Raw genomic sequence first — 22,503 nt, forward strand, 5'->3', positions numbered from 1 at the left:
AGGCTGTATGAGAGTATTTTGGAAAGATCATGTTGGTTTTAAACGGGCGTTATGGGGGGTGGGGGGGGGCTAAAGGAAAAATCGGCAGTCCTGTTAGGGGGCGAAGAGACCCTAACAAAATAGAAATGTTAGGGGCACACCCCCAACCACACCCTCTACCACACCTCCTCTCCCTCTATAGTGCATTGGGCCCCATATCAATTTTTTTAAAAAAAATTTGATGTGGGGCTCAATACACTATAGAGGGAGAGGAGGTGTGGTGGAGGATGTGGTTGGGGTGTGCCCCTATCACCACTCTTAACAAAATCCTGTAGGAGCGGAACACTAGAGTTACGGGCTAGAAATAATTTCCCCTTTTAACTTCCCCTAAATGGGCCTCCAAACATGGTCACTTCACTGTAGCAGCACATCACAGCTTCCCAATGCGGATAATAGTTTGGGGGTGGGGGGGAGGATCAAATAATTAAAAAAATGTGTTAAGATTACGAGATCAATCGATCGATGTGGCGGGTGGGGGGGAGGATCAAATAATTAAAAAAATGTGTTAAGATTACGAGATCAATCGATCGATGTGGCCACCGCCGTGATCGGCATCGTGCTTCGCGTCCTAGCAGGCGACCTCCGACGCTCTCCACCAAAAATTACCATGTACGCCACTCCCCGCTCAATCCAATGTAAATTCTACTTAATTATTCCCTTAATTGTTGCATGTTCGATTTATCTTTGAAATTAATGACAATCACTATGCAGAACTTCCTCTTTTAGTTGATGACAATGGCGAACCTACCCTCATCAATTACTGCGAAAACCTACATTCAAGCCAGTACATTTATCCCTTGGGGTTCTGTTCCATTCTGTAAGCAAACAGTTCCTTTAAAAATCTGCAAGAGTGGTAGATTGAATTATGCCCATAAACCTCAAAATGCGAAAGTTTTCTTGAAACCCCATAATTCTATTGAGCAAATTCATCCGGGTTCGGATCTAAATTACAATGCTGAGACAGGGCAGAGGGCAACCTCTTACTTGTTCAGGACTGAAATTGGTGGGCTAGTGAAGGTATTGGTAGGATTCAACAACATGAAGTATGCTGTTCGCATCGATGTGTCATCACTGCCCACTCGTACCAATGATTTGATACTAAGCTGGGGCGTGCACCGTTCCGATTCAAATCAATTGGATGCTCCGGGTTGTACCAAGACGCCACTTGTTCAAAACTTGAAAGGGAGATTCAGCGTTACGCTGGAGTTTAGTTCTACTCAAATCCCGTTTTATCTTTCGTTTCTGTTGCACTCTAGTTCTGATCATCCAAGGTGTGAATCAGGGATTAGAACGCATAGAATGACAAATTTCTGTTTGCCGGTGGGTATGAGCGCAGGACATCCTATGCCGTTGGGTGTTTCGAGATGTGAAGGTGGGTTGGTGAATTTTGCTTTGTTTTCGAGGAATGCAGAAAGTGTGGTTTTGCGCTTGTTTGATAACAACGTGAATGAACCATGTTTGGAGCTTGAGTTGGATCCGTATGTTAATCGCACGGGTGATATTTGGCATCTATCGATGGAAAATGTTGGGAGCTATACCAGCTATGGATACCGGTGCAAGGGAGAAACGGGTTCGGATAAAGGAAGTAGATTTCATGCTCGTCAAGTTCTTCTGGATCCATATGCCAAGTTGATTGCAAATGTTTCTCCCGAGAAAGGTGAATCAAGATCATTGGTAAAGTGTCTCGGCTCTCTAGCAGAGGAGCCTATTTTTGATTGGAGTGGCGATGTTCATCCACAATTGCCGATGGAGAAGCTGGTAGTTTATCGTTTAAATGTGGGGAACTTTACCAAAGACGAATCAAGTGAGCTGCCGGAAAATGTTGCTGGTACTTTTGCTGGGGTGATTGAGAAACTACCGCATCTTAAAAGCCTTGGCATAAATGCAATCCTATTAGAACCCATATTTACCTTTGATGAGAAGGAAGGCCCCTACTTTCCTTATCATTTCTTTTCGCCAATGAACTCATACGGTTACAAATCTGATAGCATTTCAACCATAAATTCTATGAAGGATATGGTTAAAACACTTCATGCCCATGGGATAGAGGTTTTGTTAGAAGTTGTCTTCACTCATACAGGGGAGGGAGGAGATTCATCCAGCCAGACGAAATCATTTCGGGGGATTGATTACTCGTCCTATTATATAGTTGAGGGGGACATGACACAAGGAATATATAATGCAGTGAACTCCAACGATCCTGTTGTTCAGCAATTGATTCTGGAAAGCCTCCACTACTGGTTAACTGAATTTCACATTGATGGTTTTTGTTTCATCAATTCGTCATATTTGCTTCGAGGCTCAAATGGTGAGTATTTATCTCACCCTCCGCTTGTTGAAGCTATTTCATTTGATCCATTACTTTCCAAATCTAAGATAATAGCGGATTGCTGGTCTCCGGTTGATGGGTCATATTTAGATATCCATTTCCCTCATTGGAAAAGGTGGGCAGAGATGAACACAAGATTTTGTAGGGATGTAAGAAATTTTTTGAGGGGTGAAGGACTTCTGAGTGATCTGGCTACTCGACTTTGTGGCAGTGGGGATCTCTTTTCAGATTCTAGAGGCCCAGCCTTTTCTTTCAATTATGTCACAAAGAACTTTGGGCTTCCCCTTGTCGATTTAGTCAGCTTTAGCAGGGATGAACTTGCGTCAGAGTTAAGTTGGAATTGTGGCAAAGAGGGTCCGACAAACAATAATTCTGTTCTTGAGATACGGCTTAGACAAATAAGGAATTTCTTGTTTCTCTTATTTATTTCACTTGGTGTTCCAGTGCTCAACATGGGGGATGAGTGTGGCTTCTCAACTGGTGGTTTATCATCTTATGGTGATAGGCATCCCATTGATTGGAACGTTACGAAATCAGTGTTTGGAAAACAAATTACACAATTCATTACATTCCTAAGTTCGCTTAGGAACCGAAGAAATGATATTTTTCAAAGGAGGGACTTTCTAAAAGTAGAAAATATTGTTTGGCAAGGAAGCAATCTGTCTCAACCAAAATGGGAGGATCCGTCATGCAAATTTCTTGCTGTGACAATAAGGGCAGATAAGGATGACAACATGTCAACTTCTTATAAGGGAGACTTGTTTATTTGCTTTAATGCTGATGATTTTCCTGAGATTGCTATCTTACCTCCACTTCTAGAAGGATATGAATGGTTCCGTTTAGTTGATACTTCTCTTCCATTTCCAGGGTTCTTTTCTGGAGAGTCTGTCTTCACTGAGGCTCTTTTGGGTTATGAACTGAAGCCTCACAGTTGCGTTTTGTTTGAAGTTAAAAAGAGTGCCAGCTGAGTTGACATTAATCTTATGTCTGCTACTTAATTTTTGTTTATGTTGTCAGAATAAGATGAAGTAAATGTTCATCTGAAGTTGTGCAAATAAAGTACATATATTTATTTATATTTTGTGCATAATTTTGATTCTTATTTGACTACATGTAGTATGTCTGGGAATAAGCTTATATTTTCATCAGGTATGCTGCATTATCTTCACGAGAGCTTTCGGTAGAGGGCTTATATTTGTTAAAAGCTTTATACTTTGTCTGATAGTTATTTGAAGTTGTATCTCTATCTGCAAGGATAAATGCTTTATCCCAGATTCCATATAACAAATTGTTTCAAAATGCTACACGTGTTAGGAGATTTGTTGTTCTTAATAATGGATGGATTGCATGCATAATGGTGGATGGATTGCAAAAATTTTTATTCAGTCAGGGCTCATTATTCTGATGTTTTTTCCTTCCAATGAGATCATAATTACAGTAAGAGGATGCATGATTTGGTGCGTGTACATGTGTGTGCATGTGCATGCAATCTTTGTTATCATATTGAGGATATTGTTTATATTTGGTTGTCAATTTATTTACTTTTTGTTCATTGAATATGCCAGCTGCTTTCTCTTCATAGCTACTGATCGTAATAATTCCTGTATCATAATTATAGTAAGCATGTGTTTGTGCGCAAGCACGTGCATGCATGCCTAGGTGTATGTGCGTGTGTGCACATGCATGTGTTTTCTTGTTATCATATTGAGGACATTGTTTATATTTGGTAGTTAATTCATTTACTTTTAGTCCTTTGAATATGCCAGGTTCTTTCTCGTCCTAGCTCCTGATCATAATAATTCCTGTATCATATATATTTGTCGTGTAAATGCCCTTCTGTTTTTCTCCTGCATGTTTGTAAGGGGCACCAACTTTATCGTGTAAGTGCCCTTTTTCCTCTTTGCATAAGTCTGTAGATATAGCTTTATCTGCAAGATCAGATTTTTTTTTTAATTTTAAACTTTTAGCAGCAGCTGTCTTTACGCAAATTAATAACCTAAGGTTTCAAAATTGTTAAATTTAAATACACATAATGCTGCTGAAAGTCTATCAAATTGCCACAAAAACTTGTGTCTTTTCTCTGACTTGGAAGTGTAAGGAACTTCACTTCAAAGAATGACTACTTGAGAGTGGACCTAAATAAAGCTGAGAAAAATATTCTGTAGGTGACTTTGATACTTGGAATGAAGACTTTGTTCTGTTGTACAGTGCATCAAGATATTAGATGGGAGCTCTCTCATTCACATTAGCTTGAAATTTTGGCCTAATGTCAATCCCAGTTTCCAACAGTACAAACGAGTATTCTGTTACATTATGCCATTCCTTGCTGAGTTTCAATTTTATGAATTCAACGGCAAATTAATCATCAACAAATATGAAACGGATACATGTGTTTGATGCTAACCATGTTCATCCTAACTCTTGTATTCCTTTCTAATGCAGAAACAATGTTGTTTGGATCTGATTCCTTCTTACTGGTTCAAGTGATTGTCTTACCGAACTTCACACAACATACAGCATGATGCATGGTTTGAGAAACTGAGATATATTTCTTACTTTCAGAATCAATCGCACATTAACTCACATCATTTGTATTCTCAGGAGTACTTATTATATGGGTTCGATTCCTCAGGCAAAGATTGTGGCCTTAAAGGAATGCACGGTTGCCTGATGTGTTTATAAGTGAGTCATATTGAGTCATATGTAGTTCTATATTCAGGTCATAAGCATGTCTTATACTCCTTTCTGATGAAGTATATAATACAGGAAACCAATGCATGTAAATATTTAAATCTTTTCAGCGGTGTACATGTATAGGATTAGACTTTTATCCAAGTTGGTGCTTGGTACCTTGCCTTTCTTGATGACAACTGCCAAATATTTCAGGTTGCATTTGTAGGGTACATGCAGCCAACATGAATGTTTCTGGTGAAAGACTACTTTTGTGGCAGTACGTTCTTAAAACATGTATAAATAATCTAGCAACAGCCATACAAGATTAAGGGTTGATTTCAGAAAAACCCCCTTAAAAACCCCCTTGAACTTTGGGACGTGTTGCAGATAACTTTTTGAACTTTGTATATCTCACACAGTCACCTGAACCTTAGGGTGTCTCACTGAACCCTCTGAACTTTAACCTTATCTCACCTGACCCCTGCCCGTCTGTTGACATATTAGTATTAGTTAGGACTTATTTGTAAGTTGTGTAAGGGGCCTATATAAAGCCCAAGAGATCTCATAATGAATTAGGGTTTTCATTTACAACTTGGTATCAGAGCCTCCACAAAAAAAACCCTAACCCTAGCCCCCCCCNGCCCCCTGTCAAACCCGACCAGCCCCTCCCTCTCCCTTCAGATCAAACCCGACCAGCCCCTCCCCCCCCCCCCCGACCAGCCCCCCTCCCCTTGCTGCGCTATGCCGGACCTCGAGTTTGGCATGGGTTCCCTCGACTCGGTCCTCGAACTGATGACAGGAAGAGTATATATCTCACAGCGATGAGATATATCACTATTTTTTGATTCTAGTTTCCTCTGAGAAACGAGAATTTGTTGGAGATCTTACTCTTGTTGTGCAGCACAAGTGCTGCCGAAATTTTCACTGCACACAACAAGGGTTTGACGGTGTTGGATCTGAAGCTTGATCGATGGAGGAGATCATCAAGAAGTTAAACCCTGCGGAGGTCTCAACTTTGATGAAGTTGACGGCTGATGAAAGCGCGACAAGACCATCGAAGAAGTTGGAGCTTCCGACCATCGATCTAAAGCTTGATGGACCGAGTACCTACCTGAGTTGGTCACGACGTGTGAGATACACCCTTGCAGGGAGGAACCTGGAGGGTTACTTGACCGGAGAGAAGACAGAACCGGATGAGGACTCGGGAGGACGAGATGAGTGGAAGTCCACTCATATGTTGGTGTACATCTGGCTTCTCAACTCGTTGATCCCGACGATCGCCGCCACGGTGGATGGCATTGAGAAGGTGAATGACGTCTGGGAGAAGTTGAGGAGGACATATGCTGGAGTGGGGAATAACCTGAGGGTATTCCAGATTAAAGGAGAGATCGACGCTACAGTCCAGGGAGAGAGGACTGTACAGGAATATGCTACAGAGTTGGAGCGCCTGTGGCTGGATTATGATCATTTTTCCTCTCGGGCTAGCTGCAAGGACCCGGGATATAAAAAGCGGGAGGCCTTTCTACAGGAGAGGACTATGGTGTTTCTCCAGGGATTGACATCAGAGTTCGCTCAGAGAATCGCATTGCTGCTAGCTCAGCCGAAGATTCCCACGCTTGAGGAGGCTGTCTCTGCTATGATCCAGGAGGAGACTCGCATTCGGCTGCAGGCGGGGACAGGTGGACTTCCGGTGGTGAAGTCAGCACTGACAGCCTCTAGCAACACTGGATCTAGGGGAGAGACTCGACAGTGCTACAACTGTGGTGCGGTGGGTCATCTAAGGCATGCTTGCACCAAACCACCCAAGGAAGGAGATTCGGGTGAACGTGGACAGTTCGGAGGTCGTGGTCGTGGCCGTGGGGGTCGATGAGGTGGAAGAGGAGCAGGGAATCGGGCGAATCTGACGGTAGCAGAAGAAGAAGAAGCTGAGGTGGTCTTTACTGAGGAGGACCGTGCTCTCCTGGCGATACTAAGGAAGAAGCAGCAAATAGCAGGGGATGGAGACTTGAGGAGCGGGACTGAGGAGGCATCCACTTCGTTCTTCGTCAGAGGCAATACTGCTACATATGCTCATCCGACCAAAGGTACTGATGACATACATGCTCTTGCTTCTATGTCTCCCAACAGATCATCAGAATGGATAGTCGACTCCGGTGCGTCTCGGCATGTGACAGGTAATGCTAGTGAGTTCTCATCATATACTCACTTAGCATCACCTGATAGTATTCAAACAGCTGATGGTACATTTCAGCCGGTGGTTAGTAAGGGTACAGTCGATTGTACTGGTTCTGTAACTTTGTCCAATGTTTTGCATGCTCCTTCATTTCCAGTTAATCTTTTGTCCATTAGTTCTATCATCCTCCAACTAAGATGCATTGTTTCTTTTGATATTCCCAAGGTGATTTTTCAGGAGAAGGGGACAGGACGGAGACTTGGGACTGGCACATGGCGTAGTGGTAGTAGAGGAAGCAGGAGTAGGATCTAATATGAGTACTGAGAATGAGTTAATGCTTCATCACCAGCGTTTGGGACACTCATCCTTTAGTGTTTTAGGTAGATTGTATCCTTCTTTATTTGAGAAAGCAAATAAACAGAAACTTGTGTGTGATGCATGTGAGTTTGGAAAGCTTACTAGAAGCTCTTATGTTAGTTCAGGTCAAAGAAGTTCTCGTGTATTTGACTTGGTACATTCAGATGTTTGGGGGCCTTGTTCCACAAGTTCTACGAATGGATACAAGTATTTTGTTATATTTATTGATTGTTTCTCTCGTGTGACTTGGTTATACTTGATGAAGAATAAGAGTGAAGTGTTTGAGTGCTTCCAAAACTTTCATAGGAATGTTCAGACTCAATACGGAGCAGTGGTGAAGATATTGAGGTCGGATAATGGAACAAAGTATACCAACAGAGCGTTTGAAGAATATTTGTCAACTCAGGGAATACATCACCAGACAACCTGTCCATATACACCAGCTCAGAATAGGGTAGCGGAAAGGAAGAACAGACATCTTTTAGAGGTTGCTAGAAGCATGATGATCTCTATGAATGTGCCAGAAACATTGTGGGGGCAAGCAGTGTTGACCGCAGCAGCGCTGATCAACAGAATGCCCTCGAGAGTGCTGGATTGGAAGTCTCCATGGGAGATAATGGTGGGCTTCTTCCACTCAAGGTGTTTGGCTGTGTGTGCTTTGTGAAGGACAACAGGCCATCTGTCGGGAAACTTGCCCCTAGAGCTGTGAAGTGCATCTTTGTAGGATATTCTGCTACTCAGAAGGGATATGTTTGCTGGAGCCCGGTGAAAAAAAGGTTGTTTGTGAGCATGGACGTGCACTTCCGAGAACTCGAGCCATATTACACCCGGAAGGTAACTTCATCTGTTGGTAACTCGCCTAATACTGGAAGTATGAGGCGAGAGGAGGAGAATGGTGAGAGAATGGAGAAATCAATGTCTGAGAATGGTAAGAGATCAGAAAAATCGATATCTGTAACGATTCCTTGGGAAGGAGACTTGGTTGAGGAGGAGCAAGAGAATGAAGAAGAAGAGGATAATGAGACAAGAGGTGTTAGACCAACGGCTCAGGAAGAGATACTTACCTATAGTAGGAAGGGGAAACAAATTACGGGAACAATACCTACAGTGCCACTGGTGCCAAGTCCCTTGCCAACGCCTGCCCCGACTCCTGAGACACCTACACCACCACCAGATTCCTCTCAAGGTGATTCCATTCCTCTTCCTACTCATCCCACACCAATAACCGTACGGAGGACTACTCGCAGCAATGCGGGAAATCCTCCCGATAGATATGATTGGGATCTTGCTCAGTTTGTATCATATTCTAACATCCACCATGCACATGGAGCATTCATTGCATCTCTGGACTCTGTTACTATACCTAACAATTGGCAGGTTGCAAAGAAGGACCAGAAATGGAAAGCTGCTATGCACGAAGAGCTAAGGGCCCTTGAGAAGAACCACACTTGGGAGTTAGTAAAGCTACCAAAAGGGAAGAGAGCAGTTGGATGCAAGTGGGTCTTCACTGTGAAGCAGAATCCAGATGACAGGTTGAACGCTACAAAGCACGTTTGGTGGCAAAAGGATATAGTCAGACATATGGCATCGACTACGATGAGACTTTTGCACCGGTGGCAAAAATGAGCACTGTTCGGACCTTAATCTCTTTGGCAGTAAATAGTGGATGGAAGCTACACCAACTAGATGTGAAGAACGCATTCCTTCATGGAGATCTAGTGAAGGAAGTATACATGGAGATACCACCAGGATTCGGTACAGATCAGACAGTGGGAAAGGTCTGCAGATTAAAGAAGTCTCTCTATGGGCTAAAGCAGTCTCCTCGTGCTTGGTTTGATAGATTCAGGAGGGCTATGATTGGTATGGGGTACCAGCAAATCAGCACCGACCTGGAGGCCACATTACTATGCTTGCGGTATATGTGGATGATATGATTATTACAGGGGATGATGAGAAGGAGATTGCCCAACTCAAAGTGAGACTGGGTAAGGAGTTCGAGGTGAAAGATCTTGGCTTGCTTAGATACTTTCTTGGAATAGAGATAACTCGAGGAGCGGAGGAGATCGTCCTATCCCAGAGAAAGTATGCACTGGATCTTCTCAAAGAAACAGGAATGTTAGGATGCAAACCTGCAACTACACCGATCGACCAGAAGTTTAAGCTGGGTGCTGAAGTTGGAGAACCAGTTGATCGCGATAGATACCAAAGGCTGGTGGGCAGGTTGATCTATCCGTGTCACACACGTCCCGATATCTCTTTTGCAGTGAGCGTGGTGAGTCGCTACATACATGATCCAAGGAAGGGTCATATGGACGCAGTGTACCAGATTCTAAGGGATTTGAAGAATGCCCCCGGAAAAGGGCTAATCTTCAGAAAGAATGAACACATGAGCATTGAGGGCTATTGTGACTCTGATTGGGCTAGCTGTGCTGATGACAGAAGGTCCACCTCAGGATACTGTATCTTTATAGGAGGCAACTTACTCTCGTGGAAGAGCAAGAAGCAGTCGGTGGTGGCGAGATCGACAGCTGAGGCAGAGTATAGAGCTATGGTCTTAGGAGTTGCTGAGTTGTTATGGTTGAAGAGTATGCTGGTGGAGCTGAAGCTGGATCAAGGAGCTAAGATGAAGTTGTGGTGTGACAACAAGTCAGCCATCAGTATTGCCAACAACCCAGTGCAGCATGATAGAACCAAACACATCGAGATCAATAGGTTCTTCATCAAAGAGAAGTTGGATAGTGGACTACTGGAGCTAAGTCATGTTTCGACTAAGGACCAGGCAGCAGATTGTCTGACTAAAGGACTTAGTTCAGTAGATATGATTAGAGGATGTGACAAGATGGGCTTAGTAGATATCTTTCGCCCATCTTGAGGAGGAGTGTTGACATATTAGTATTAGTTAGGACTTATTTGTAAGTTGTGTAAGGGGCCTATATAAAGCCCAAGAGATCTCATAATGAATTAGGGTTTTCATTTACAACACAATCACCTAAAACTTGGGCTGAACGTCTGAACTTTAACCTTATCTCACCTAACCCGTGCCCGTAATTTGCAAATAACTAAAATGTCCATGAGAAAAAAAAAATCTCAAGCCTTATCACTTGTCATTTACAGGCAACATTCTCCCTCTCCTACATTTTTGGCTTTTGTCTCTGAAGGAAGTATTGATCAAGGGCTTATGTGAGATAAATAAAGTTCAAAGGCGTTATCTGCAACACATCCCAAAGTTCAGGGGTGTTTTGTTTAACCCCAAAACTAAGCTTTTCTGAAGTAGTTATTTGGGCAGCATCATGGAGGGTATGTTAGCTGAAAGATATATGAAGTCTTGAGTTCTTGCAAGTTAAAATGGTTTCCTTTACATCATGTTAGCCTAAAGTCTACGAATGCAATTATATTCATGAACATTATTCCAACAGGTTTCCACACAGACACTCAGATCAATTTTGTACTCCTCAGTTCAACCTGAACAAAATGAAAATGAAAGAAAAATATATTTTTTTCTTGTTTCGAAATCTATTCGAGTTAAGGGTACTTCAGTTGTGTTGCAGGTTCGAGGATCTCGTGCTGGAATTCGCTCTTCCTTGGATCACAATCTTTATTTTGATGATAAACTGTATACTTTAGCTCCGTTAAATTTTTTTTCCTTGCTGCAGGCTCAAAAAATTTTGAGAATGAAGGCTTTATTGTCGTCCACGTATGTATGATTATAATTCATAAAATGGTCTTGCCACCTAAAGAGGATGGTATATATATATGCCTTCAAATATTGTTGAATGTGAAGCTTAAATCTTATTTTGTTTTCTGTTGATGACATATGTCCCCTCAAAAATATATAATGCATTCTTCTATTAATTTTTCCATTTAAGATGCTTCCTAGAGATTTGAGTTTAATTACCGCATTGGGCACGAGGTCGTACGTTAACATGCATTGTATTAGACAGATAAAAGTAAACGAATGACTGCTCATCAAAAGATAAGTCAATATTATAAAAAGTTGCCAGCTTTCAGTGACTTCTTAATGTGAACAATGCAAGCAGCATATGTTCATACTATGAAGTCCATGAAAGTTTTCATTTAGGCATCGTTTTTATGTTCCTTGCTTTGGTATCAAGGAAAAGGATCAATCGTCCTTGAATAAATACTGGACTCAAAAATATTTTATATGTTGTTTTTTTGTGCCATATTTTCTTCTCGAGCATAGACGATGGAGTCGAAGTTGGTCAGGAGAATTCAAATTAAAGAAGAGATTGCTATGAAATAAATGTTCCTCCCCTAATTATGAGTATAAAAATCTTGATATAAATTATAAGACATTGTTGATAATAAGCTAAAAATAGACATGACTGGATTGGAATAGTTGTAAGTACAAAAACAGTGCGATGGAGGTGATTAATTTTCAAGGGCATATCATAGCAGAACATTATAGGCCTTGTGGTACGTTCTGAGCCAACTAGATGGAGTTAAGATGAACAAGTACCACAGGAATTTCAATACCCTCTTAATGGTTCGTATAGTCTATAAAGTGCGGAGTTTTGATAGAATGTGTACTCAATGTGCAGAGTTCTGATACATCCGTATAGTGCGAAGTTCTGATAGAATCCATACTCATGCTCAATGAATGGAAGTAAAAGTGGAGGTGAACGACTAAAAATATCATAGAAAAGCTTTCGTATTGAAAGTGCATGATATCATATTACTGATTGTTGAGAATTTGAAAATTCGCATGAGTTTACTTAAGTGTTACAATCAATGATCAAGCAAATATGAGATAATTGTGAATGTACCACATGTTATAATCAAGATATAATACGAGCCAGTTAATATTAATTATCAAAATATGCACTACAATCGAGGACTAACACACGTGCTATAGTTAAGACATGATATATGACCAATAATTATACACTAATATGACCCAAGTATAATAAGAAGAGATACGAAGAAAAATGTATAACATATCTATGATACATGATCTAAAGATGAATAATATTTTAAATACTTCACACTTTATCCACGACTACAATAAATAAAACGCTAGCACAAAACCATATTTAAAATACCATTTATCTAATCTATAAATAGGCCTTATTGTAGTGCTTTTATAATTTCTCATGCTTGTATTAGTTTATAATAACTTTTGGGGTAACACTTATTGTTACATATTTTCTCATATTATTCTTGTTCTTAATTCTTATTCTCGTGAATATGAATATGAATATAAGAAATTGGGCTTTCAATGTTAGTCCCATCGTCTTTCATAATTTTGGATTGCCCCTCAAATCATAGAAATTGCTATTAGGTCTCAATCCCTCAAATCATTGAAAATTGCTGCTAGATTCCCAAAATCTCAGGTTATTTTGATATTATTCATTCAAACCAAGAGTGAAAATAGCAAATAGAGACAAATTAGTCACTTTCAGTCATTGAAGTTGCTATTAGATTCACAAATTCTTATGTATAGTTGTTTTAAATTAATCAACTGATTCCTAATTAGCCACTTAAAATCATTGAAGTTGCTATCGGATTCACAAATTGTTATATGTAAATTGTTTTAAATTAATCAACTGACTCCTACTTCTACTCTCGTTAGAGGGGCTAATTAAAAAATAACTTAAGACTTTGGGGATCTTATAGCAATTTTAATGATTTGAGTGGCTAATTTTACAATAACTTAAGATTTGACAGACCTAATAGTAATTTTCATGATTTGATGAACTAATTTTAAAATTGGAAAGATTTGAAATATCGGGGGAAAAAAAATAGTGTAGTTAACATTGACGAGTAATTTCCACCCCAAGTTTATCAATTAAAACAAGGGAAAATATGCTCCAAGCCCCCACTCTCTCTCCCCTCCATCACAATGCCCCCGTCTTCCTCCTCCTCCTCCTCCTCCTCTCTCCCCGTCTCAAAATCCAAGCGCCAAAACCCTAACCCTAGCAATCCCACCTCCTTCTCCTCCTGCTGCAATCACTCCTCCCCCGCCGCCACCCTCGACCTCAACTGATTCCTAATTAGCCACTTAAAATCATTGAAGTTGCTATCGGATTCACAAATTGTTATATGTAAATTGTTTTAAATTAATCAACTGACTCCTACTTCTACTCTCGTTAGAGGGGCTAATTAAAAAATAACTTAAGACTTTGGGGATCTTATAGCAATTTTAATGATTTGAGTGGCTAATTTTACAATAACTTAAGATTTGACAGACCTAATAGTAATTTTCATGATTTGATGAACTAATTTTAAAATTGGAAAGATTTGAAATATCGGGGGAAAAAAAATAGTGTAGTTAACATTGACGAGTAATTTCCACCCCAAGTTTATCAATTAAAACAAGGGAAAATATGCTCCAAGCCCCCACTCTCTCTCCCCTCCATCACAATGCCCCCGTCTTCCTCCTCCTCCTCCTCCTCCTCTCTCCCCGTCTCAAAATCCAAGCGCCAAAACCCTAACCCTAGCAATCCCACCTCCTTCTCCTCCTGCTGCAATCACTCCTCCCCCGCCGCCACCCTCGACCTCCTGATCCTCATCCTCGTCCTCTTCTCCTGCTCCTTCCTCGTCCTCTCCTCCCTCTCCCACCTCCTTCGGGTCCTCTCCCAAACCCTAACCCTAAGCACCAACCCCCTCTCCTTCCTCCTCTCCTTCCTCCTCCTCCTCCTCCTCCTCCTCCCCCTCCTCAGAACCTCCCGATTCTGCTCCCGCAAGTGCAGAAACCCTAGGTGCAAGGGTCTGAAGAAGGCGCTGGAGTTCGATGTGCAGATTCAGACGGAGGATTGCGTGAGGGAGAAGGGGAAGGTGTGGAAGGAGATCGAGGATCTGCCGTGGAAAGGGGGGCAGCAGGGGAGGAACCCCGATTACGAGGTTCTGCGGGCCGAGCTGAGGAAGATGGCGCCCCTTAATGGCCGGGCTGTGCTGCTGTTTCGGGCGAGGTGCGGGTGCCCGCTTGCAAAGCTGGAGGCTTGGGGCCCGAAGAAGGGGCCGAGGCGAAGTAGGAGGTGAGTTCCAAGCTGATTTCTTTCGGGTTGAATTGGTATGTTTTTTTTTGTTATGTTTGATTGCAAAGTTCGTTCTTGTTTATTGCAGTTACTAGAATTTTGCAATTGCTCTTTTAGATCCTTTTGAGCGTGCATGCTTATATAAATTATACTGACAAGATGAGGACTTGCCTGTTCTAAGTTATGTTCTGGACAGTGTAATAGTTTCACTTGGTTTATTCTCTGATCATTGGGCCTCTGCAGCTGGTTAGAAGCGCGGAATGTTCTCTAGGGAAAATGTATTAGGTATAAAATCTCCACGATGATGTTATTATGAACTGAATAATTATCAGTTAATGAAATTAATCTTGGTAAAAAAATCTTGACATTGAGTAAGATGATCGATTGCTTGTTACTTTGGTCTTGTTTCTTCATCTTGGATTCTTGATGATCTTTGAGAGGAAGAATATGGTATAAGCTTATGAGTTTAGAATTTTGTACAAATTCATCCAACTATTTTTGTAGTTGACAGCTCTTCTCCTGAGTCCTGATGTTAAAAATATGTATATTAGGGTACTTAAGGTGATAAATGTGTATGGGGGTGATTCCCAATATTAATTGACAGTGGCAATGATAATGATAAATACTTAAATGTGATACTTGTGGCAACAAACTGAACCCTCTATAATCCTAGCCAGAAAGTTAGTTTTTGTAGCATTTTCTGTATTTTTTTTATGTATTAGTCTAGTGCAGGACAAGATTCCTCGTGATCAATATTTGGAGTTTGGAATATTTTTCATGTTGGTAGCTGGTACGTTTCTTGTGGAAACCTTTTAATGAATCTTAGTAGATTTTGTTCTTTTCCTTTTATCAGTGGTCATTGATAAAACGTTTTCTTAAAAGTGGGTCAGTACAGAATTCATTGCAGGGTGTTCCCTTGAGCAGAAGAGTGTAATTAACTGCTCATAACCCAATAATTAGAGTTTTATTGAGACATTTTGCGCCAGGCTTCTTTGCACGAGAGATAATTCTGACTCTCGGCAATCTTAACTGTTAATATTATTTTCAGTTGTCGGCTGTTATATTTCATTTTTGATGTCTAATATTTACTTTCTCCCTTTACCAAGCTGTATACTTGATTTTTTCGCCCCTCCCACCCTTTCTCCTCTTTTTTAAAAGAGATTTTTGTTGTTGGTAATTTTCTTTCTTTTGAATCAAATCCTGACTATAGTTTCAATGTTTCATTATGTCTTTTACATCTTATTATATAGTCACTTAGTCAGAATCAGTATAAATATACGCTAAAGTGTGACACCTTGTACCTGTAATTGTATATGATAGCTATATATAGAGGTATGTTTTCTCTTCACCAATTACAAAAAGAGTTAGTCTTATTCTACCATCGTATGACTTTAACTTAACTTTAGTCTTTAGACATTTTAGGACGATCTGGTAGCTCTTATCTATCTTGGAAATATAGTAGGCATTTCTGCAATTATTTTTCCACTTCGATGCAAATATTTTGACTTGAATAGGAAATGTCTTTCATAAAAATGTTTTATGAGCATGGTGCTTCAGCCACATGTCAGTTCCATGGTGCCTCAAGGCACATGTTAGTTCCATAGAGGGAACTGCCATTCAACTGATAAAGATTTTAAACGCTAAATTGTGTTTAATGACTAAACTGAATGACAATCAAAACATAAAGTGAATAGGAAGTACTGCATGAGTGTAATCCCAATAGCAAGCAGAGAATCTAATATGAATTTAAAGACGATCACATTAAAAACTCATGGAGTATTAGTAGAATTAAGTTCAAGCTTATTGGATTTGGAAGTGTGATTTGGTGGTTGAATATTGTAAATGGTAATTTGAGGAACAATATCTCATGTTCAACAAATAGAGGAGAATGAAAGTTCGAATAAGAGGTTGAAATATTTTCAAGTTGCACCAATTGTGAACAATAGTGGTGCTCAAAGATTATTAGCAAGCATACAACAAAAGTACTGCTGATTTAGATGTCATCCTGTGCGTAAGTCATAGAAACTCCTTGTACAATGGGTTATCATTTATTTTGTATTTCTGATAGGTATATGCATTTAACCAAGTAAAATTCAATATATGAACTACAAGTAACAATTTCTTCATAACAAGTTACATGAACAGGACAACATGTTTCTTCTAAACTGCATGATTTTCAACGTCAACACCTGACACCAGGATATCTGAATTTCCATGAGCGAACAGGGCCCTCGAGCATATCGAAAGAAAATAAGTAACTCCCAATTAGGAGTAACCATATGGTCCGAGAATATATGGAAGATAGAAGGAACTGCTGGAACTTGAATTTTTGAGAACCTTGTTTTCTAGCATCATATGAGATAGCAAAAATCATATGTCAAATAATTCAGTATATTGGAATCGTTTGGTATACTCTTGGGGAGTGTAGAAGGGTTAGTAGGATCCTATACTTTAGAAATAATGGATGTCATGAATCTGAAGTGGTGGGATTGATGGAATGAAATTGATGATAGGTTAGATTCAAAATGGGAAGAGCTGCAAAGCTAACTTCTGTTGCATTTATGGTCATGGTGATGTTTAAAAACATTTGAGATATGAGTATTCCATCAACCTATCATTTCCTTTCCTCCCAAGATAAGAACCTATTGTTTTCATTTTGCCATCTAACAACAAAAAGCATAACATATTTATGTGAGGAAGGATCAGCCATGCAATCAGCACTTTGTTTTTAATTTATATTGCTTTGCTTTGAAATGCTTCTTAGAACCCTTGAGAACTGCTAAAAGCAGATATGGCATGTAAATCCATCAAATTTATGAGAAGAAATGAGGGTATTGTTCACACTCGTAAACAAAAACACCCTAATGCTATCTGTTTCATCGCTTGGAATTAATGATGAGATTGGGGATGTTGTTCATTCATAAGACTTAGACCAGAACAGTTAAACAGAGAAGTGTGCATCCATGTGTGTGTCCTCTATGGCTTTGCAGGTCTAACTGATTATTATGATACCCTCCGGTCTGAAGTTTATCGGCCATTATTTCAAACATTGGTGAGGAATGAGTGAATTGTAGTGTGTTTGCGTGTGCGTCTATTTGCATATTTGATTTCTGCTTTTTTTTTATGAATCTGTTCATCATATGTTTCAAACTGACACTTGAAATCTTATATTTGTCCATGTTGGTTATGTGTTTATATGATGTCTAATTTCTCTTTCATTTTTATGTTAACATAACATGTCAGTTATGACAAGAGGGTCAGAAGCGAGGGCGATATAGACCGGGGAGCGAGCTCAAGCCCACTATGCCTCGTCCCCACCACGCATAGGCGAGACCGCAACGGCGTCGTCGGACCCCACACAATCCGGCTCGACACCATCTCAAAAAGAATAAAGAAAAAAACGCACGCACCGAACAGGATGCATTACCTTCATCTTCACGATTAAACGACAGAACCCACATATAATGCTACCCATCCCTGCGCCACGCGCACACGCGCACAATCCAAAACCTACTGGCAGATATTTCAATATATCTGCCTCCTCGGACACTTTATATCACAAACTTTCTCAAGACAAATGATGGGTCTTTTTTTTTCATAGTGAAAAGATCCCCCACTCAAAAAGGAGTCACTTTCATCGGCCTGAATTAGAATTTGAGGCTGCTGTTTATTGAGCTTTGTCCAATATTGTAGTTAGCTAATAATTATTATGTCAAACGGTATCAAAAGCCTAATTTCTAATTTTCCTAGTGGACCCCACCTTTTTATTATGCCACTAAAACTTCTCTCTTGTTAAGAACACTGAAACCGGATGTTAGCAGTTAGGTAAAAGTTACGTAAAACTGCTATTTGACCCTCAATTGAATGTATTAAGATTTAATCCAAGAAATTTCAGCTGGACTTTTATTCTGTACATTTAACATTTTCAGTTTACAGTGTTAAAATGTATGTATGCTTTCGTGTAGGTTATGTCAAGACATATATAAAGCTCATTATACCAAGTTAGATGTAAATGTACCTTCGTGTATAATGAAAATATAATAATAATAATGATATTTGTTTAGGCTATTTAGAGCAAAAAGATAGAAATTGGTGTAGAAAAAAAATGATTATCAATCATACAATATGAAAGCATCATTTTTTAGTTTCCATCATTTAGCTGTCACAAATGAGAGTGCAAAAGTATTATACTGGGTCATTATGTTGATCTTTGTCCTCGCTCTCTTTAAAGCTTAACTGGAGAGCATGTCCTCCTACATAAATAACCTAATGCATGGGTCTAGCAACATTTATTCCAACTTCTATATTGATTAAACGATGAAGAGAAAAAGGAAGTATGTGGGAATTGTGGCTTGCCACAGCTGTTGGAACTTTCTATACTCATAAAGCATAACCAAATTCATCTGCCTATCTATGGGAGTGAAAAATTTGTTGCTCGTTGACTTATATTAAACCTCAGAAATTAATGCTATTCCCTATCTAAAATCTTTGATACATGGGGTTCCTTTGGTTGTATGAGCTTAAATACAAGCTCAGAGAGGTAGGAACATCTCCAGTTTTATGGCCAGCCCCAATTGGTTCTGTGAGCTTTCCAGGGGCATGCTATATGCTTATTTGTTTCCCTTATCTCTCTGGAAGGATGGACAATTGCTTGAAATTTCCACCAAGTTAATCAGCTAAACTTTTTTGTAAGCTTCAAATGAAACATTTACGTGTCTTTCTATTTCACTATCGCAGTCATGCACTAAGAGTGGATCCTTGAATATATGTTTTGGTGACTACACCTGATTTTGATTATTATAGGAGTTCAAAATAACAAAATACCTCTATTTGGTACCTGTTAAGTAAAGTACATATTATGTTTCATTCTGCAGCCCATGAAATTCTTTCCTGTCTTCTTCTACAACGTTTTGGTGGTCTCATACGCATCACACTGGCATCAATTGTTCGATGAAGAATAACCTACACAAAATTAGATACACTCAGATGTTTTTGTACTTTTGCCATTTCCTTTTGTTTTGCTTTTTTTTTCCTTTTTCTTTTTGACATAATCTTTTCCTTCGTTTTCATGTGTTTATTCCTCTTTCCTATCTGATATCAAATCTCATTTCAATGCTGATGGAATTTTATGACTGGTGGTGCAGGAGCATGGCAAACCTCGCTCTCGAGGGTCCCAACGGTGGATGATTTATCGGCTGGATCTCATCTATTATAAATTATAGTTCTCTTCTGATTTTGCATAAATTTAGAAGTTCTTATTCATCAAAACTTACTATAGCAATTTGGCAATGTGGCCACATGAAGGAAAAGTTAAATCACAGGATAGCGGTTGCCTGCTAAAGGATTGCATCCTAAGCAGAGAAGAAACATGGGATTGAATAATGGACATATGAAAATACAAAATAAAACGTATGCTGCAGCAATTAAATTAGTTCACATTTCTCAATTTCATGATGGACATTTGCATATTTTATAGTTCAATGCTGTTTTTCTCTCAGTATGTTGGTTAGCATTATTCTTCTTGATGAGAGCAGTTCTTGTGGGTTGTGCATTACAATTTCAGTTTACTGATATAGAGCTTTACTATAACTGCTCGTAATAAATTTCATAAGGGTCTGTTTGGTTGTTGTTGGTAAAGTTGTGTATTTATGACACAACTTGGAAAGTTGTTGTCCACATCATCAATTTTACTTTTATATTTTTCTTTGTTTGTTTTTTATTCCATTGGAATCATAAATTGCTTGTTTGGTTTGTAAATGTAACTTTAATTGTTTGTTTGGAAAATGTAAAAAGTTGTCCCTACTCAAATGATCATATTAGTTGAAATTATTTTTTATTATTTTTTCCTGATTTCAATGTCAGCTTTCTCTTAAAATCATGTCTTTTGTTTTTATGAAATCACTTTACAAGTCACATCAGCATATGAAATCACTTTACACTATTTTCACAACTACAAACAAACAATTGAAAGTGATAAAAGTTGACATTGGGACCTATTTTTTTACACTTTCCATCCTTTTACATGGTAAAAACATACAACCGAACAGCCCCTAATGAATTGTCTTGCATTGAAACATGATCTGCATGGTACAATAAACGAGTAAATAAATAAAAGCGCTCCATTTAGGCCCTTCTTTCTTATCATTGCCTGGAAGAGGCTTCTATTGCATGGTTAAACAAGCACCTTAAATTTTACTGATTAATAATGGATTAAAAGGTGAAGTCCACTTGACTAGAAACAGGATGATATCACTTCAGCAGCGTGGAGTGACACAACCTCCCCCCTCTTTTTTAATGTGAGGAACTTTGGGGTAGTACTAACCAAGTAAACATCAAAGTCTAGGGGTGTGTTTGGTAAACTATATAAAACTGGACTAAAAACTATATAAAACTGGACTAGAACCAGTCCTGACTCAGTTTTGTGTTAAATTAGTTTTCTTTTGGAGCAGCTATCTTCCGGTAAAAAAAAAAAAGTTTAGTGCCAAATTTTTGGGCTAATAAAATTGGGCCAGTTCTAACTTGAGAATTCTACCAAACAAAAAACAATTTAAAATTGGGCTATCTCTAGTCTAAGAATTTGTCAAATAAGAAACAACTTAAAATTGGGTCATGTGATTCAATTTTACAAGATTGCCAAACCTATCCTAGGATTTCTCTTTTGCAGTTCGATCTAAGTGAATAGCACAAATATCGCAATACTTAATAATTATTACCGTAATGTCTAGTAATTAAAAATTGATGATAGACATGTGCCTTTTGAGCCAAGGCTTCAACGCTGACACTAGGCCACTTGCAAGGAGTGAGTAACAAATGTTAGGGATGCTATAAAAGTGAATGCAAATTAAATATGTACAAATGTTTAGGGATGCTATAAGAGTGAATGCAAATAAAATATGTGCATACCCTAGGACTTGATAGCTCGAAAGAACGATTCAATTTTTTGAAGTCGTTTTAGGATTTTAGCTTTTGTTTTTGCATAAATTACACTAAAACCTCGTGAACTTTCAATGTTTTTTTAACAAACTCCTATGAACTTTTAAAATCACACGAAACTTCCAACAACTTTTGCGGAAAACCCCATGAACTTTTAGGTAAATTACACTAAACCCCTATGAACTTTAAACGTCTTTTCACGTTGTTTATTGGTTCTAAATTATAGGGGCAATATGCAAAACTCAAAAACTTTATGTTTGTATCCAAAAAGTTATTAGGGGTTTAGTCTGATTTTTAAAGTTCACGGGGGACTACTACAAAACAGCGTAAGTTCATGGTACCCTTTGTTTTTGTTACTGTTAGCCTGGGGTCCAAGTCCACCAGAATGAATTGAGAAATAATGCGAAACACGCAAATACTCAAACAGAAAAAATTGCTTCGATACGTAAGGTAGAAAACACAACTTTAATTTACTTGAGATTCTGTAGGTTACAGATGCAATGCATTTTCAACCACCAAATAAAAATGAAAAGCATCTCGGTATAACACTTGGCACCGAAGCACTTTCTCAATGTTAATTGAGCATTTCCTAATTGAATAACATCTCACCCCAAAAGCACTCATAATTCGAGAAATAGAAAGTGGAAAGAGGATACTGAAAATCACGGCCAGGTTAACTGTAAGTTTGAGGCAGCTTGTTAGCCTACCTCAACTCTTCTACATTCTCCACATTAACAATTTATTATTATTACAAAATAAGCTTACAAACACTAAAAATCATCAACCGGCATCAGCCTCCTTACCTCCTCGTCCCTGGCTTCTGACGAGAGAGAGCTGTCATTAAAGCAGCTCTCACAGGCTCCGACGGCGAAAACCCTAAAGACGGCATATAATCATACATCCTCTTAGCCTCATTCACCATCCCACCAGCCGAAAGCCCAAGCACAATCCTCTCAAACTCGTCAGCCTTTAGCAATTTCTTCCTCCCCTCCAAAATCCTCAAC

At 39.2% G+C, this 22,503-nt stretch overlaps 3 protein-coding genes across 4 annotated transcripts in view; 2 read left to right on the forward strand and 1 right to left on the reverse strand.

Annotated features, from left to right (window-relative positions):
* LOC109848733 (isoamylase 2, chloroplastic) lies at positions 511 to 3,520 on the forward strand. Of its 2 annotated transcripts, none has more exons than XM_020418384.1 (2): positions 511 to 674; positions 751 to 3,520. In XM_020418384.1, the coding sequence occupies exon 2, from the start codon at positions 769 to 771 to the stop codon at positions 3,334 to 3,336; it is 2,568 nt and encodes an 855-aa protein (XP_020273973.1). In that variant the 5' UTR covers positions 511 to 674; positions 751 to 768; the 3' UTR covers positions 3,337 to 3,520. The 2 variants fall into 2 exon arrangements, with proteins under 2 accessions (XP_020273973.1, XP_020273972.1); XM_020418383.1 differs by having other exon boundaries at positions 511 to 648.
* LOC109850313 (uncharacterized protein At5g19025-like) lies at positions 13,892 to 20,099 on the forward strand. The gene is made up of 2 exons (XM_020420297.1): positions 13,892 to 14,566; positions 19,711 to 20,099. The coding sequence occupies exons 1-2, from the start codon at positions 13,953 to 13,955 to the stop codon at positions 19,751 to 19,753; spliced, it is 657 nt and encodes a 218-aa protein (XP_020275886.1). The 5' UTR covers positions 13,892 to 13,952; the 3' UTR covers positions 19,754 to 20,099.
* The window catches only part of LOC109848395 (pentatricopeptide repeat-containing protein At1g01970-like), a 19,414-nt gene continuing 18,931 nt past the window's right edge, over positions 22,021 to 22,503 (reverse strand). The window contains 1 exon segment of the mRNA XM_020417860.1: positions 22,021 to 22,503. This exon segment is cut by the window's right edge and continues 9 nt beyond it. Coding sequence (XP_020273449.1) covers positions 22,299 to 22,503 — 205 coding nt within the window. The 3' untranslated portion in view covers positions 22,021 to 22,298.

This window comes from Asparagus officinalis, chromosome 7 (assembly GCF_001876935.1).
Source record: "Asparagus officinalis chromosome 7, Aspof.V1, whole genome shotgun sequence".
Taxonomy (NCBI): Eukaryota; Viridiplantae; Streptophyta; class Magnoliopsida; order Asparagales; family Asparagaceae; genus Asparagus; species Asparagus officinalis.